The sequence below is a fragment of the Acipenser ruthenus genome, chromosome 38 (assembly GCF_902713425.1).
Source record: "Acipenser ruthenus chromosome 38, fAciRut3.2 maternal haplotype, whole genome shotgun sequence".
Taxonomy (NCBI): domain Eukaryota; kingdom Metazoa; phylum Chordata; class Actinopteri; order Acipenseriformes; family Acipenseridae; genus Acipenser; species Acipenser ruthenus.
Window position 1 is genome coordinate 10,867,967 of NC_081226.1, and position 14,552 is coordinate 10,882,518.

At 54.6% G+C, this 14,552-nt stretch overlaps 1 protein-coding gene across 1 annotated transcript; it reads left to right on the plus strand.

Moving 5' to 3' along the window:
• The first annotated feature begins 833 nt into the window (after positions 1–833).
• LOC131707041 (ras/Rap GTPase-activating protein SynGAP-like) lies at positions 834–10,409 on the plus strand. The gene is made up of 2 exons (XM_059009093.1): positions 834–931; positions 6,373–10,409. Exons 1-2 carry the CDS (start codon positions 866–868, stop codon positions 6,652–6,654), a joined length of 348 nt encoding a protein of 115 aa, XP_058865076.1. The 5' UTR covers positions 834–865; the 3' UTR covers positions 6,655–10,409.
• The last annotated feature ends 4,143 nt before the right edge of the window (positions 10,410–14,552 follow it).

The following is a 14,552-nucleotide window of genomic DNA, read 5'->3' on the forward strand; positions in this document are numbered from 1 at the left end:
AGGATGTGGGGTGGAGAGGACGGGGGATGGAGAGGATGGGGGATGGAGAGGATGGGGGATGGAGAGGACGGGGGATGGAGAGGATGGGGGATGGAGAGGACGGGGGATGGAGAGGATGGGGGATGGAGAGGACGGGGGATGGAGAGGATGGGGTGGAGAGGATAGGGGTGGAGAGGATGGAGGATGGAGGATGGGGGACGGGGGATGGAGAGGATGGGGGATGGAGAGGATGGAGGATGGAGGATGGGGGATGGAGAGGATGGGGTGGAGAGGATGGGGTGGAGATGATGGAGGATGGGGGTGGAGAGGATGGGGGATGGAGAGGACGGGGGATGGAGAGGATGGGGGATGGAGAGGATGGAGGATGGAGGATGGGGGGTGGAGAGGATGGGGGATGGAGAGGATGGAGGATGGGGGATGGAGAGGATGGGGGATGGAGAGGACGGGGGATGGAGAGGATGGGGGATGGAGAGGATGGGGTGGAGAGGATAGGGGTGGAGAGGATGGAGGATGGAGGATGGGGGTGGAGAGGATGGAGGACGGGGGATGGAGAGGATGGGGGATGGAGAGGATGGGGTGGAGAGGATAGGGGTGGAGAGGATGGAGGATGGAGGATGGGGGTGGAGAGGATGGAGGACGGGGGATGAAGAGGATGGAGGATGGAGGATGGGGGATGGAGAGGACGGGGGATGGAGAGGATGGAGGATGGAGGATGGGGGGTGGAGAGGATGGGGGATGGAGAGGACGGGGGATGGAGAGGATGGAGGATGGAGGACGGGGGGTGGAGAGGACGGGGGTGGAGAGTCAGCCATGCTCATGTATTAATGATTTTCTCTGCTCTCATTAACCCTCGCTGGCCAGGCTGATGGCAGTGGAAGATGAGATCCGCAAAGACCACGTGCCGACCCCGCCCCGCATGCTCGACGCTCAGGTGGAAATTACAATTTCATTACTCTCTGTATCGTGACTGCTTCCGATGTGTGCGTGTGTGTGTGTGTGTGTGTGTGTGTGTGTGTCTCAGTGTGAGCGTGGAAGTCAGTCTGTGTGTGTGTCAATGTGTCAGTGTGTCTCAGTGTGTGTGTCAGTGTGTGTGTGTGTCTCAGTGTGTGTGTTTCAGTGTGTCTCAGTGTGTCAGTGTGTGTGTGTCTCAGTGTGTGTGTTTCAGTGTGTCTCAGTGTGTCAGTGTGTGTCTCAGTGTGTCAGTGTATGTGTCTCAGTGTGTCAGTGTGTGTGTGTCTCAGTGTGTGTGTCAGTGTGTCTGTGTGTGTCAGTGTGTGTGTGTCAGTGTGTGTGTGTCAGTGTGTGTGTCAGTGTGTGTGTGTGTGTGTGTGTGTCAGTGTGTGTGTCAGTGTGTGTCAGTGTCTCAGTGTGTGTGTGTGTGTGTGTCAGTGTGTGTGTGTCAGTGTGTGTGAGTGTGTGTCAGTGTGTGTGTGTGTGTGTGTGTGTGTGTGTCAGTGTGTGTGTGTGTGAGTGTGTGAGTGTGTCAGTGTGTGTGTGTGTGAGTGTGTGTGTGTGTGTGTGTGTGTGTGTGTGTGTCAGTGTGTGTGTGTGTGTGTGTGTCAGTGTGTGTGTGTGCAGTTCATTCTTGTGTATATCTCTCAGTGTACATGCTCATGCTTGTGAATGTATTTTATACATTTGTAGTGTATGTGTTGCTGCCCTGTATACAGGGTTTACATACATGTTGTTTCTGTGGCTGTTCACTTTGAGAATTCTTGTGTCCAGGCATGTCTGTACAATGTGTGCATGCTGCGCCGCTGCTGCTGCACGCATGTTAGGGGTGTTGCATGCACGTGCAGACCCCTCTCTCTGTGTAATGGATCTAATTACCCCCATTGCAGTGTCACTGTTTCTCCATCTTATAAACATCCTCTTACTGGAGAGAAGCTTCTCTTTGTTACTTGGCTCCTCTTCTCCTGGCACTGGAGAAAGGATCTGGAGCCAGGTAAGAAACAGCGTGTTCTCCTCCCTGCCTGAGAGCGAGCGCAGCTCAGAGACAGGGCTTCCAATAATCCATCACAGAGGGGTGGAAACAGAGACACCGACATGCCCCTCATCATAGCTGAGCCCTGCACGCGTGTCAGGCGTGTTCTCCTGCATGCCGAGCTGCGGTGCATGTGCATGTGCGTACCCCCCGCTGTGTTGTGTCACGCGTGTTGCATGCGTGTGTTAATTCGCTGACTGACCTTCTCTTTCCTGAGGTTTCTGAACAGTGGAAACTCTCATTCCCCCCCCCTGTATGATGACGAGATACGGTGATTTCCCTAGGCGAGGCGACCCTCGATAATACCTCAGCGCGCAGCGCCACGCCCACACAGGTAATAAACACGCACTCACACGCACGCACACAGACAGACACACACATAGTAAGCACAAGCAAACACACTCCACACTGTACATCCACAGAGTTAGTGAACACACACACACACACACAGACTGCTGCATCTTTATCTGACATCATCACACTGCTCCTCCAATCAGAAAGTGAGCAGAGCAGTGAAATATTCCTGCACACGCTGATCACTCAGGAATCACATGCTAACCACTCAGCAATCACACGCTAACGACATGCTACTGTTCTGCGTTCTGGAAAATCTCCGTATCCCGCCACACGAACATGCGTGCGGGGAGGTGGGGCTGGATATGGGGTTCTTTGATTGTTACTTCGTTTCCTCCTCCAGCTTTGTGTTAGTGTTGTCTGTAGCCGGTTTTCACTAACCGCAGTAGAATGTTTTTGTCCAATCCTGTTGCCTGTCTTTCCTCATACTGTAACACAACACTGTGTACTAATATGTCCAAACATCGCACTCACCCACTACAAGCAAGAAGAGCCACTCCTGCTGCAGCAGTGCTGTTAGAGCTTCAGCAGCACAGACTGCACAGAGCAGAGCAGACTGCGAGGCTGACAGTGTAGCCCAGGCACCAAGCATCAGAGCCACGAGCCCGCTGAAGGGCTGCGGTGTCACTGAGCTCCACTTCTTCCAGCAGAGGCTCACTAAAGGGAAGCTCAGGAGAGAGGGGGCTCACAGGCCTGGGCTGGGGGAGATGACAGTGTGCCCCACAGCGTGGCACTCACACTGGAGCAGGAGAGATGACAGTGTGCCCCACAGCGTGGCACTCACACTGGGGCTGGTAGAGCAGGAGAGATGACAGTGTGCCCCACAGCGTGGCACTCACACTGGAGCAGGAGAGATGACAGTGTGCCCCACAGCGTGGCACTCACACTGGGGCTGGTAGAGCAGGAGAGATGACAGTGTGCCCCACAGCGTGGCACTCACACTGGGGCTGGTAGAGCAGGAGAGATGACAGTGTGCCCCACAGTGTGGCACTCACACTGAGGCTGGTAGAGCAGGAGAGATGACAGTGTGCCCCACAGCGTGGCACTCACACTGGGGCTGGTAGAGCAGGAGAGATGACAGTGTGCCCCACAGCGTGGCACTCACACTGGAGCAGGAGAGATGACAGTGTGCCCCACAGCGTGGCACTCACACTGGGGCTGGTAGAGCAGGAGAGATGACAGTGTGCCCCACAGCGTGGCACTCACACTGGGGCTGGTAGAGCAGGAGAGATGACAGTGTGCCCCACAGCGTGGCACTCACACTGGAGCAGGAGAGATGACAGTGTGCCCCACAGCGTGGCACTCACACTGGGGCTGGTAGAGCAGGAGAGATGACAGTGTGCCCCACAGCGTGGCACTCACACTGGAGCAGGAGAGATGACAGTGTGTCCCACAGCGTGGCACTCACACTGGGGCTGGTAGAGCAGGAGAGATGATAGTATGCTCCACAGCGTGGCACTCACACTGGGGCTGGTAGAGCAGGAGAGATGACAGTGTGCCCCACAGCGTGGCACTCACCCTGGGGCTGGTAGAGCAGGAGAGATGACAGTGTGCCCCACAGCGTGGCACTCACCCTGGGGCTGGTAGAGCAGGAGAGATGACAGTGTGCCCCACAGCGTGGCACTCACACTGGAGCAGGAGAGATGACAGTGTGTCCCACAGCGTGGCACTCACACTGGGGCTGGTAGAGCAGGAGAGATGACAGTGTGTCCCACAGCGTGGCACTCACACTGGGGCTGGTAGAGCAGGAGAGATGACAGTGTGCCCCACAGCGTGGCACTCACACTGGGGCTGGTAGAGCAGGAGAGATGACAGTGTGCCCCACAGCGTGGCACTCACACTGGGGCTGGTAGAGCAGGAGAGATGACAGTGTGCCCCACAGCGTGGCACTCACACTGGAGCAGGAGAGATGACAGTGTGCCCCACAGCGTGGCACTCACACTGGGGCTGGTAGAGCAGGAGAGATGACAGTGTGCCCCACAGCGTGGCACTCACACTGGAGCAGGAGAGATGACAGTGTGCCTCACAGCGTGGCACTCACACTGGGGCTGGTAGAGCAGGAGAGATGACAGTGTGTCCCACAGCGTGGCACTCACACTGGAGCAGGAGAGATGACAGTGTGCCCCACAGCGTGGCACTCACACTGGGGCTGGTAGAGCAGGAGAGATGACAGTGTGCCCCACAGCGTGGCACTCACACTGGAGCAGGAGAGATGACAGTGTGCCTCACAGCGTGGCACTCACACTGGAGCAGGAGAGATGACAGTGTGCCCCACAGCGTGGCACTCACACTGGGGCTGGTAGAGCAGGAGAGATGACAGTGTGCCCCACAGCGTGGCACTCACACTGGAGCAGGAGAGATGACAGTGTGCCTCACAGCGTGGCACTCACACTGGGGCTGGTAGAGCAGGAGAGATGACAGTGTGTCCCACAGCGTGGCACTCACACTGGAGCAGGAGAGATGACAGTGTGCCCCACAGCGTGGCACTCACACTGGGGCTGGTAGAGCAGGAGAGATGACAGTGTGCCCCACAGCGTGGCACTCACACTGGAGCAGGAGAGATGACAGTGTGCCTCACAGCGTGGCACTCACACTGGGGCTGGTAGAGCAGGAGAGATGACAGTGTGCCCCACAGCGTGGCACTCACACTGAGGCTGGTAGAGCAGGAGAGATGACAGTGTGCCCCACAGTGTGGCACTCACACTGGGGCTGGTAGAGCAGGAGAGATGACAGTGTGCCCCACAGCGTGGCACTCACACTGGGGCTGGTAGAGCAGGAGAGATGACAGTGTGCCCCACAGCGTGGCACTCACACTGGGGCAGGAGTGGAGCTCTCCTGGAGGAGGTTAGGAAGCTGCAGCCCCGTGTGGGCCTGGAGGAGGTAGAGAGGGAGCAGACCTCACCGCTCTTCCACAGGAAGGCCACCAGAATGAAGCTGAGCGATGGCTAGTGAATTATAAAACTCGGCTGGTGATCCAGGACAAACTAAAAAGCAGAGAGGCAGTACAAACTGTGAGTGTGGGAGAGTGCGAGCGGCTTCTCTGCAGACACTGATTCTTCATTAAGCTCTGTGAAAGCAGTCAGGTGAGACGTGTCCTCCAGTGGCTAGCGCAGGCTCCCACACTGTGATCTCCGGGTCTGTGTGCCGGTGCAGGTTTGAACCATGGCACCGCTCTCCCAGGACAGCTGCTGAGATCTCTGCTTCCACACTGTTTACTGTGGACTCGCTTCCTGTGCAGCAGCGATTAGGACCCCCTGCAGCCGGGTGTGAGGCAGCGATTAGGACCCCTTGCAGCCGGGTGTGAGGCAGGATAAACGCGCCCTGGGCTCCAGGAAGCTGGCACTGCTCTGTGTTGTGTGCTAATGAGAGGCAAGCCTTGCTGATCCCCTGTCCCTCAGTGTCTCCCCTCAGTCAGAAGGCTTGTCTGCCAGACTGCAAGATGTTCTGATGGATCTGGATGGGTTAGCCTTTAAAGCACGAGAGTGCATGTGAGTGTCTCTGTAGTTGATAAGTATCTCTCTCTCCCTCTCCCTCCCTCCCTACTATCTCCCATCTCTCCCCCTCTCTCTACCCCCCTCTCCTCCCCCTCTACTCCCTATCCCGCTCCCTCTCCCTCTCTCACCCTTTCTCTATCCCTCTCCCCCCTCTCGCTCCTCTCCCTTTCCCTCTCTTCTCTCCACTCCCTCTCCCTCTCCTCTCCTCTCCCTTTACCTCTCTCCTCTCTCCACTCCCTCTCCTCTCCCTCTCCTCTCCCTCTTCTCTCTCCTCTCCCTTTCCTTCTCCTCTCTCTCCCCCTCCCTCTCATCTCTCCCTCTCTCCTCTCCTTTCTCCTCTTCCCCTCTCCTCTCCTCTCCCCTCTCCCGTCTCCTCTCCCTCTCCTCTCGCTCTCCTCTCTCCTCTCTCCCCTCTCCCCTGTCTCCTCTCCACTCCCTCTCTCCCTCTCCTCTCCCTCTCCTCTCTCCTCTCTCCCCTCTCCCCTGTCTCCTCTCCTCTCCCCCTCTCCCTCTCTCCTCTCCCCCTCTCCCCCCTCTCAGGATGAGCAGTTTCCCCCCCTGGGTTCTTCAAACGCCCGTCTGATGATGCTGGCGGCTCTGCAGGGTAAAGAGCGGAGTGGATCGGGACTGGGATCGGGAATGGGAGGAGCCTCGTCTTCACAGGAGCCATGGAATGGGATGACATCATCATCGGGGGCAGGGCTGCAGCTGCCCCCCCTGCCCCCCCCACGCCTGCACATCACGGAGAATGGAGAGTTCCGGAACACAGCGAGCTACCCTAGCGGTCCGAGCAGTCAGGGGGCTGCAGCGGCCGGTCACTAGCCAGGGGTCCCGCCCCCTCCACTCAGCACAGAGCCTCAATGCACGGGGTCCCAGGGAGGACTGAACAGAACAGCCCCTCCCCTCCTTCAGCACAATGCAGCAATATCCCAGAGCATCGAACACAGAGCTGAGCTGAGCTGAGCCCCATGACACACAGTGACGCACAGTGACGCACTGATACACTGACACACACACACACAGTGACACACACACACACTGACACAGTGACACACTGACACACACACACACACACTGACACACTGACACACACACACACACACACACTGACACACACACACACACACTGACACACTGACACACACACACACTGACACACACACTGACACACACACACACACAGTGACACACACTGACACAGTGACACACTGACACACACACACACTGACACACACACTGACACACACACTGACACACACATAGTGACGCACAGACACACACACACACACACTGACACACACACTGACACACACACACACACACTGACACACACACACACACACACACACACACACACACACTGACACACACACAGACACACACACACACACACACACACACACAGACACACACACACACACAGACACACACACAGACACACACACACAGACACACACACACACACACACACACACACACACACACTGACACACACACACACACACAGACACACACACACACACACACACACACACACACTGACACAGTGACACACTGACACACACACACACACACACACACACTGACACACACACACACTGACACAGTGACACACTGACACACACACACACACACACTGACACAGTGACGCACAGACACACACACACACACACACACACACACACACACACACACACACACTGACACACACACACACACACACACACACACACACACACACACTGACACACACACACACACACACACACACTGACACACACACACACACACACACACACACACACACACACACACACACACACTGACACACACACACACACACACTGACACACACACACACACACACACACACACACACACACACACACACACACTGACACACACACACACACACACACACTGACACACACACACACACACACACACACACACACACACACACACACTGACACAGTGACACACTGACACACACACACACACACTTTGGTCACTAGGTGTCCCTCTCACAAGACAGCAGCCTGAACCCGACCCGACCCGACCCGACCCGACCCGGGCTGGCCTGCCCCAAACCAGCAACAGAGCTTCAGTACAACACAGCTGTGGCCAAACATGTTGCACCCCCTATAGAATGAACCCGCTCTGCTTCCTGAAGCCGAACGAAAGCTGCTGAATAACGTTACGTAAACAAATCAAATCACACGCCGCTTCGTAGTTTTCCATGTACTGAACGAAAAACTGACACCAAATAAAAAGATCTGAAATCTCCCATGAAACACTAGTGTAGGATTGAAGACCCCCTCTCACTCACTCTCCCCTGCTCTCCCTAAATCACCCTCCGACTCTCTCCCCTTCCCCTCGCCCCCTCCCCTCGCCCCCTCTCTCTCACTCAGCTCAGCTCAGCTCGTGTTAAGCGCTTGTTTGTTGGGGGATTGTTTTGTGAAAATGAGAAACAGCACAAAGCAGCGAGTGTCGCCGGGGCATCAGGACAGGGACTGAAGCAGAAGAATCAGCTGAAGCCACTGGCAGCTCTCCCAGGGACACGGAGGCACGGAGACACGCCACGGGAAGCTGCATCCTCAGCAGCCTCCGCAGCCAGACAGCAGACTGAGGGCTCTCGGATTGGCCGAAGCTGACAGAGTCACAGGAGCACAGTGGATTCTGATTGGTTCACATGCTGCTCTTCCTGGCCCGAGGATCCTCTGATTGGCTGTCTCTGTGAGCTGGTGGAACTTCAATATTTAAAAACAAAAAAAGAACAATCATTGAATTTCTCTTTTTTTTATTCATCAATGAGGAAATGCTTCTTGTTTTATATCAAGGACAATTTCATACCAATTGAAAACAATAATAATTCTGCAGTAATAATGATTGAATGGACCTCTGGCACGGCTGCTGTCTGCTCGCTGCAGCCCTCCGGCTGGCTGGCTGGCTGTCTGTCTGTCTCACCGGACTGCGTTAGACAGACTGACAGCTGCTTCTGCACTTCCAGAACTCGCTGTTTCCAGCTGAGAGACGATTACACTGGATGTTTTTCTTTCTGATTCGCATTGAAGTGATTTGTAACAAATGGAATATAGAGACCATTTGGACCTCTGAAGGATTCCTTCCATTCACTCGCCAATGAGAGAAGAGAGTGGAGCCGAGTCACACTCCTGCCTTGATTCCACACACAGCGCTCCCCATCAACACTGACCAGGCCCAAACAGAACCAACAGTGAGTCCAAACTGAACAAATACGGTCTGGAGGAAAGCAATGGGCTCCACGTACAGTCAAACCAGCAGAGCAAGTTCTGTCTTAAGACTTTGCAGGCAGGGCATTGCACTGGGGAATGCATTCTGAATCCAGGGTGTGATTAGACAGGGTGCACTGGGGAATGCATTCAGAATCCAGGGTGTGTGATTAGACAGGGTGCACTGGGGAATGCATTCAGAATCCAGGGGGTGTAGATTAGACAGGGTGCACTGGGGAATGCATTCAGAATCCAGGGTGTGATTAGACAAGGTGCACTGGGGAATGCATTCGGAATCCAGGGTGTGTGATTAGACAGGGTGCACTGGGGAATGCATTCAGAATCCAGGGTGTGTGATTAGACAGGGTGCACTGGGGAATGCATTCAGAATCCAGGGTGTGTGATTAGACAGGGTGCACTGGGGAATGCATTCAGAATCCAGGGTGTGATTAGACAGGGTGCACTGGGGAATGCATTCAGAATCCAGGGTGTGTGATTAGACAGGGTGCACTGGGGAATGCATTCAGAATCCAGGGTGTGTAGATTAGACAGGGTGCACTGGGGAATGCATTCAGAATCCAGGGTGTGTGATTAGACAGGGTGCACTGGGGAATGCATTCAGAATCCAGGGTGTGTAGATTAGACAGGGTGCACTGGGGAATGCATTCAGAATCCAGGGTGTGTGATTAGACAGGGTGCACTGGGGAATGCATTCAGAATCCAGGGTGTGTGATTAGACAGGGTGCACTGGGGAATGCATTCAGAATCCAGGGTGTGTGATTAGACAGGGTGCACTGGGGAATGCACTGAAGGCTGGGGACTGTGTGGTATCATTAAGTCCGTCACTATAACCTGTGCTGGGGGTGGTGCCGGCTCATTGCTGCTTGCTTCACTCACTCGCTCAGTAAATATTCTGTCATGCAGGAATAGATAATCACTGCTCTTCAAATACACCACAGATAGTCAACATTCAGTGTAATGCCAGGCGTGGCAGAATCCCAGCCAGTCGATCTGCAGTGGTAATCAGCATTGGGGATGTGACTGCGCTCGTGGGATGGATGTCTTGCTTAGTTTTTGAAAAATATATTTTGCCTTTTTTTTGAAGAGAGAACAATCAGTTATTCAGGGAGGCTAGAATATTTACTAGCAAGGGGTTCGAGTGACAACAAATGCTGCACCTCCAACACCAGCACAGTGTATAATACATGAGCTCCGAGCGTGCACTACAGTGTAGGGAGCTGTCTTAATACAGCTCTGAGACACACACAGCAGTCACTGCACTATAGAGACAGCTGGTTGGACTGGACTGGACTGGACTGGATGATTTGAGACACGCCAGGATTTCTGTGTGTCTGTGGAATCAAGGCAGCCCTCTCTCTTCATCACGACACGGACTCCCGCCCGCGCGGACCTGCCGTCACACTTCATCACGACGCGGACTCCCGCCCGCGCGGACCTGCCGTCACACTTCATCACGACGCGGACTCCCGCCCGCGCGGACCTGCCGTCACGCTTCATCACGACGCGGACTCCCGCCCGCGCGGACCTGCCGTCACGCTTCATCACGACGCGGACTCCCGCCCGCGCGGACCTGCCGTCACGCTTCATCACGACGCGGACTCCCGCCCGCGCGGACCTGCCGTCACGCTTCATCACGACGCGGACTCCCGCCCGCGCGGACCTGCCGTCACACTTCATCACGACGCGGACTCCCGCCCGCGCGGACCTGCCGTCACGCTTCATCACGACGCGGACTCCCGCCCGCGCGGACCTGCCGTCACACTTCATCACGACGCGGACTCCCGCCCGCGCGGACCTGCCGTCACACTTCATCACGACACGGACCTGCCGTCACACTTCATCACGACGCGGACCTGCCGTCACACTTCATCACGACGCGGACCTGCCGTCACACTTCATCACGACGCGGACTCCCGCCCGCGCGGACCTGCCGTCACACTTCATCACGACACAGACTCCCGCCCGCGCGGACCTGCCGTCACACTTCATCACGACGCGGACCTGCCGTCACACTTCATCACGACGCGGACTCCCGCCCGCGCGGACCTGCCGTCACACTTCATCACGACGCGGACTCCCGCCCGCGCGGACCTGCCGTCACACTTCATCACGACACAGACTCCCGCCCGCGCGGACCTGCCGTCACACTTCATCACGACGCGGACCTGCCGTCACACTTCATCACGACGCGGACTCCCGCCCGCGCGGACCTGCCGTCACACTTCATCACGACGCGGACTCCCGCCCGCGCGGACCTGCCGTCACACTTCATCACGACACAGACTCCCGCCCGCGCGGACCTGCCGTCACACATCATCACGACGCGGACCTGCCGTCACACTTCATCACGACGCGGACTCCCGCCCGCGCGGACCTGCCGTCACACTTCATCACGACGCGGACTCCCGCCCGCGCGGACCTGCCGTCACACTTCATCACGACGCGGACTCCCGCCCGCGCGGACCTGCCGTCACACTTCATCACGACGCGGACTCCCGCCCGCGCGGACCTGCCGTCACACTTCATCACGACGCGGACTCCCGCCCGCGCGGACCTGCCATCACACTTCCCTGGCACCTTGCCTGAGCTGCTTCCAGGCTCCCGACACAGCAGATATCTTAAAGGACACTCTGGCATTGCTGGAGTGCTCAGGGGTTGTCTCACAGGACTTTGCTTATAGGACAGTGACTCTCCTGGTTGCGAGCTTCATTGAAAGCTGTTGGCCTACGTGGGTGTTCAGAAGCTGTGAGATTCGACAGGGATAAAACAGCAGATTAAACCGAGATCAGTTTCATAGGCACCTTACTGAATTCAGCACAGCAGTCTAGCACACTTTCTTTCAGTAAAGTGAGTGAAAGGGCTGTCCATCTACTCCAAGACTGCTTTGATGAATTGATTAGATGCAGAAAGCTTCTCTGCAAAGTGTTCAGAGTCTCAATCCCTGTCTGTCTCCGACCTTTCATACCAAACGCTCGTGCCAGTCCAGTCTTTCAATAAACACGCAATTCAGTCGAGAGCAAGGCTCATGGAAGGGGCTGAGTTTGTGACTACAGGAATCCACAGTATATACAATCTGTAAGTATTATTCATATCTTTATATTTGTAATGTATTAGGTATGGAAGAGGGTGAGGGTGAATGGGGTTTATTGTGCAAATAATATCTTTTTGTAAAACGGAATGTGTTTCTGTTAAATTATTTTTTTTTGCAATTTAGTTTTTCTTTTTAGGAGAAATGCAAAGAAATGTTTACCTGCAAAGAAGGAACGCAGCGTCTCCCTGGAAGGCAGCGTGGGTCACGGCCGCGCATTCTTTAAGAAGCGCCCTTTCCAGCCTTCCTTTCAGGGTTTATTTCACATGATCTTTTCAGAGTGCGGTTTTAAAGCTACACTGTCTGGCTGGAGGAGCACAGACTGGCAGCTCTGTGTCTAGATGTGAGACCAGCATTGAGAGTGACCAGTGACAGCAAGTCCTGCTCACCCGGTCTCTCACTCTGATTCCCCAGCGTCCTGCTCACTCTGTCACTCTCAATCTGATTCCCCAGCGTCCTGCTCACTCTGTCACTCTCAATCTGATTCCCCAGCGTCCTGCTCACTCTCACTCTGATTCCCCGGGGCCTGCTCACTCTGTCACTCTCAATCTGATTCCCCAGCATCCTGCTCACTCTGTCACTCTCACTCTGATTCCCCAGGGTCCTGCTCACCCGGTCTCTCACTCTGATTCCCCAGCATCCTGCTCACTCTGTCACTCTCAATCTGATTCCCCAGCGTCCTGCTCACTCTCACTCTGATTCCCCAGCGTCCTGCTCACTCTGTCACTCTCACTCTGATTCCCCAGCATCCTGCTCACTCTGTCACTCTCAATCTGATTCCCCAGCGTCCTGCTCACTCTCACTCTGATTCCCCAGCGTCCTGCTCACTCTGTCACTCTCACTCTGATTCCCCAGCGTCCTGCTCACTCTCACTCTGATTCCCCGGGGTCCTGCTCACTCTGTCACTCTCACTCTGATTCCCCAGCGTCCTGCTCACTCTCACTCTGATTCCCCAGGGTCCTGCTCACTCTGTCACTCTCAATCTGATTCCCCAGCGTCCTGCTCACTCTCACTCTGATTCCCCAGTGTCCTGCTCACTCTGTCACTCTCAATCTGATTCCCCAGGGTCCTGCTCACTCTCACTCCGATTCCCCAGCATCCTGCTCACTCTGTCACTCTCAATCTGATTCCCCAGCATCCTGCTCACTCTCACTCTGATTCCCCGGGGTCCTGCTCACTCTGCCACTCTCACTCTGATTCTCTGGGGTCCTGCTCACTCTCACTCTGATTCCCCAGGGTCCTGCTCACTCTGTCACTCTCAATCTGATTCCCCAGCGTCCTGCTCACTCTCACTCTGATTCCCCAGCGTCCTGCTCACTCTGTCACTCTCACTCTGATTCCCTGGGGTCCTGCTCACTCTGTCACTCTCAATCTGATTCCCCAGCATCCTGCTCACTCTCACTCTGATTCCCCGGGGCCTGCTCACTCTGTCACTCTCACTCTGATTCCCTGTGCTCCTGCTCACTCTGTCACTCTCACTCTGATTCCCCGGGGTCCTGCTCACTCTGTCTCTCACACGGAGTCCTCTCTGAGGCTCCACAGCTGTACAGACAGACAGTGTAACTTTAGCCTTGCCACGCTCGCAGTGTGTGTGTGTGTTTTCCGAACACTCTTCTGGAATGGGTTAATCCACTCCCTGCTCTCTGCCTGATGAATGTTGTTTTTTAAAGCTATAGAAGATATACAGTGTACATTGTATAAAACTGAACAGTGATTGTATCTCGTTTTGCTTTTTTTTGGATGTTTTCCTTTGGTGGGTTGTTTCTGGTTGTAAATATTCCTCTCAAAGATGAAGGGGAGTTGATAATGAACATCTCCTCCCTTCGAACCAGCCGCCCCGGCCACACTCTTGCACTTAGACGCAATACAGAGAAGCCTGTGTTTAATAAGCCAGAATATTTTCTAACTAATTTTTTCCTGTTAAAAAATTAAATAATAATATTTATACATACATAATTGCTATTCTATTATTACGATGATTAGTATTATTATTACAATGATATTATAAATGTGTATATATGTCAAATTTATTTTATCTCTCTATGGGTTGGTTGTTGTAATTTTAACAAAATAAATAATGATTGCAGATATTTGAACGATTCCCTTTTGCTCTCCCCGCCTCGAGCCTGCGAGCTCAGGTTTGTATTTGTACAGAACCACAAACATCAACAGCAGTGTTGTTCTTGTGTAAATATCTCTCGAGATTCTTCAGGTTTCAATTCCCCTGGGCTCGGCCGTTTCAATTGAACAAGCAAGCCAACGCACAGGTTAAGAACTCTTTTCTTTTGTAATGTTGTTTATTTGGGGTCTGTGATGACAAAAAAAGAGAAACATGTTTAATAAAGAGAGCTGTTACCTTT

Coding starts and splice junctions, on each gene's coding strand:
- LOC131707041 (XM_059009093.1), top strand. CDS start 866: ATGGCAGTGGAAGATGAGATCCGCAAAGACCACGTGCCGACCCCGCCC. Junction 932..6,372: donor CCCGCATGCTCGACGCTCAG/GTGGAAATTACA, acceptor CCCCCCTCTCAG/GATGAGCAGTTTCCCCCCCT.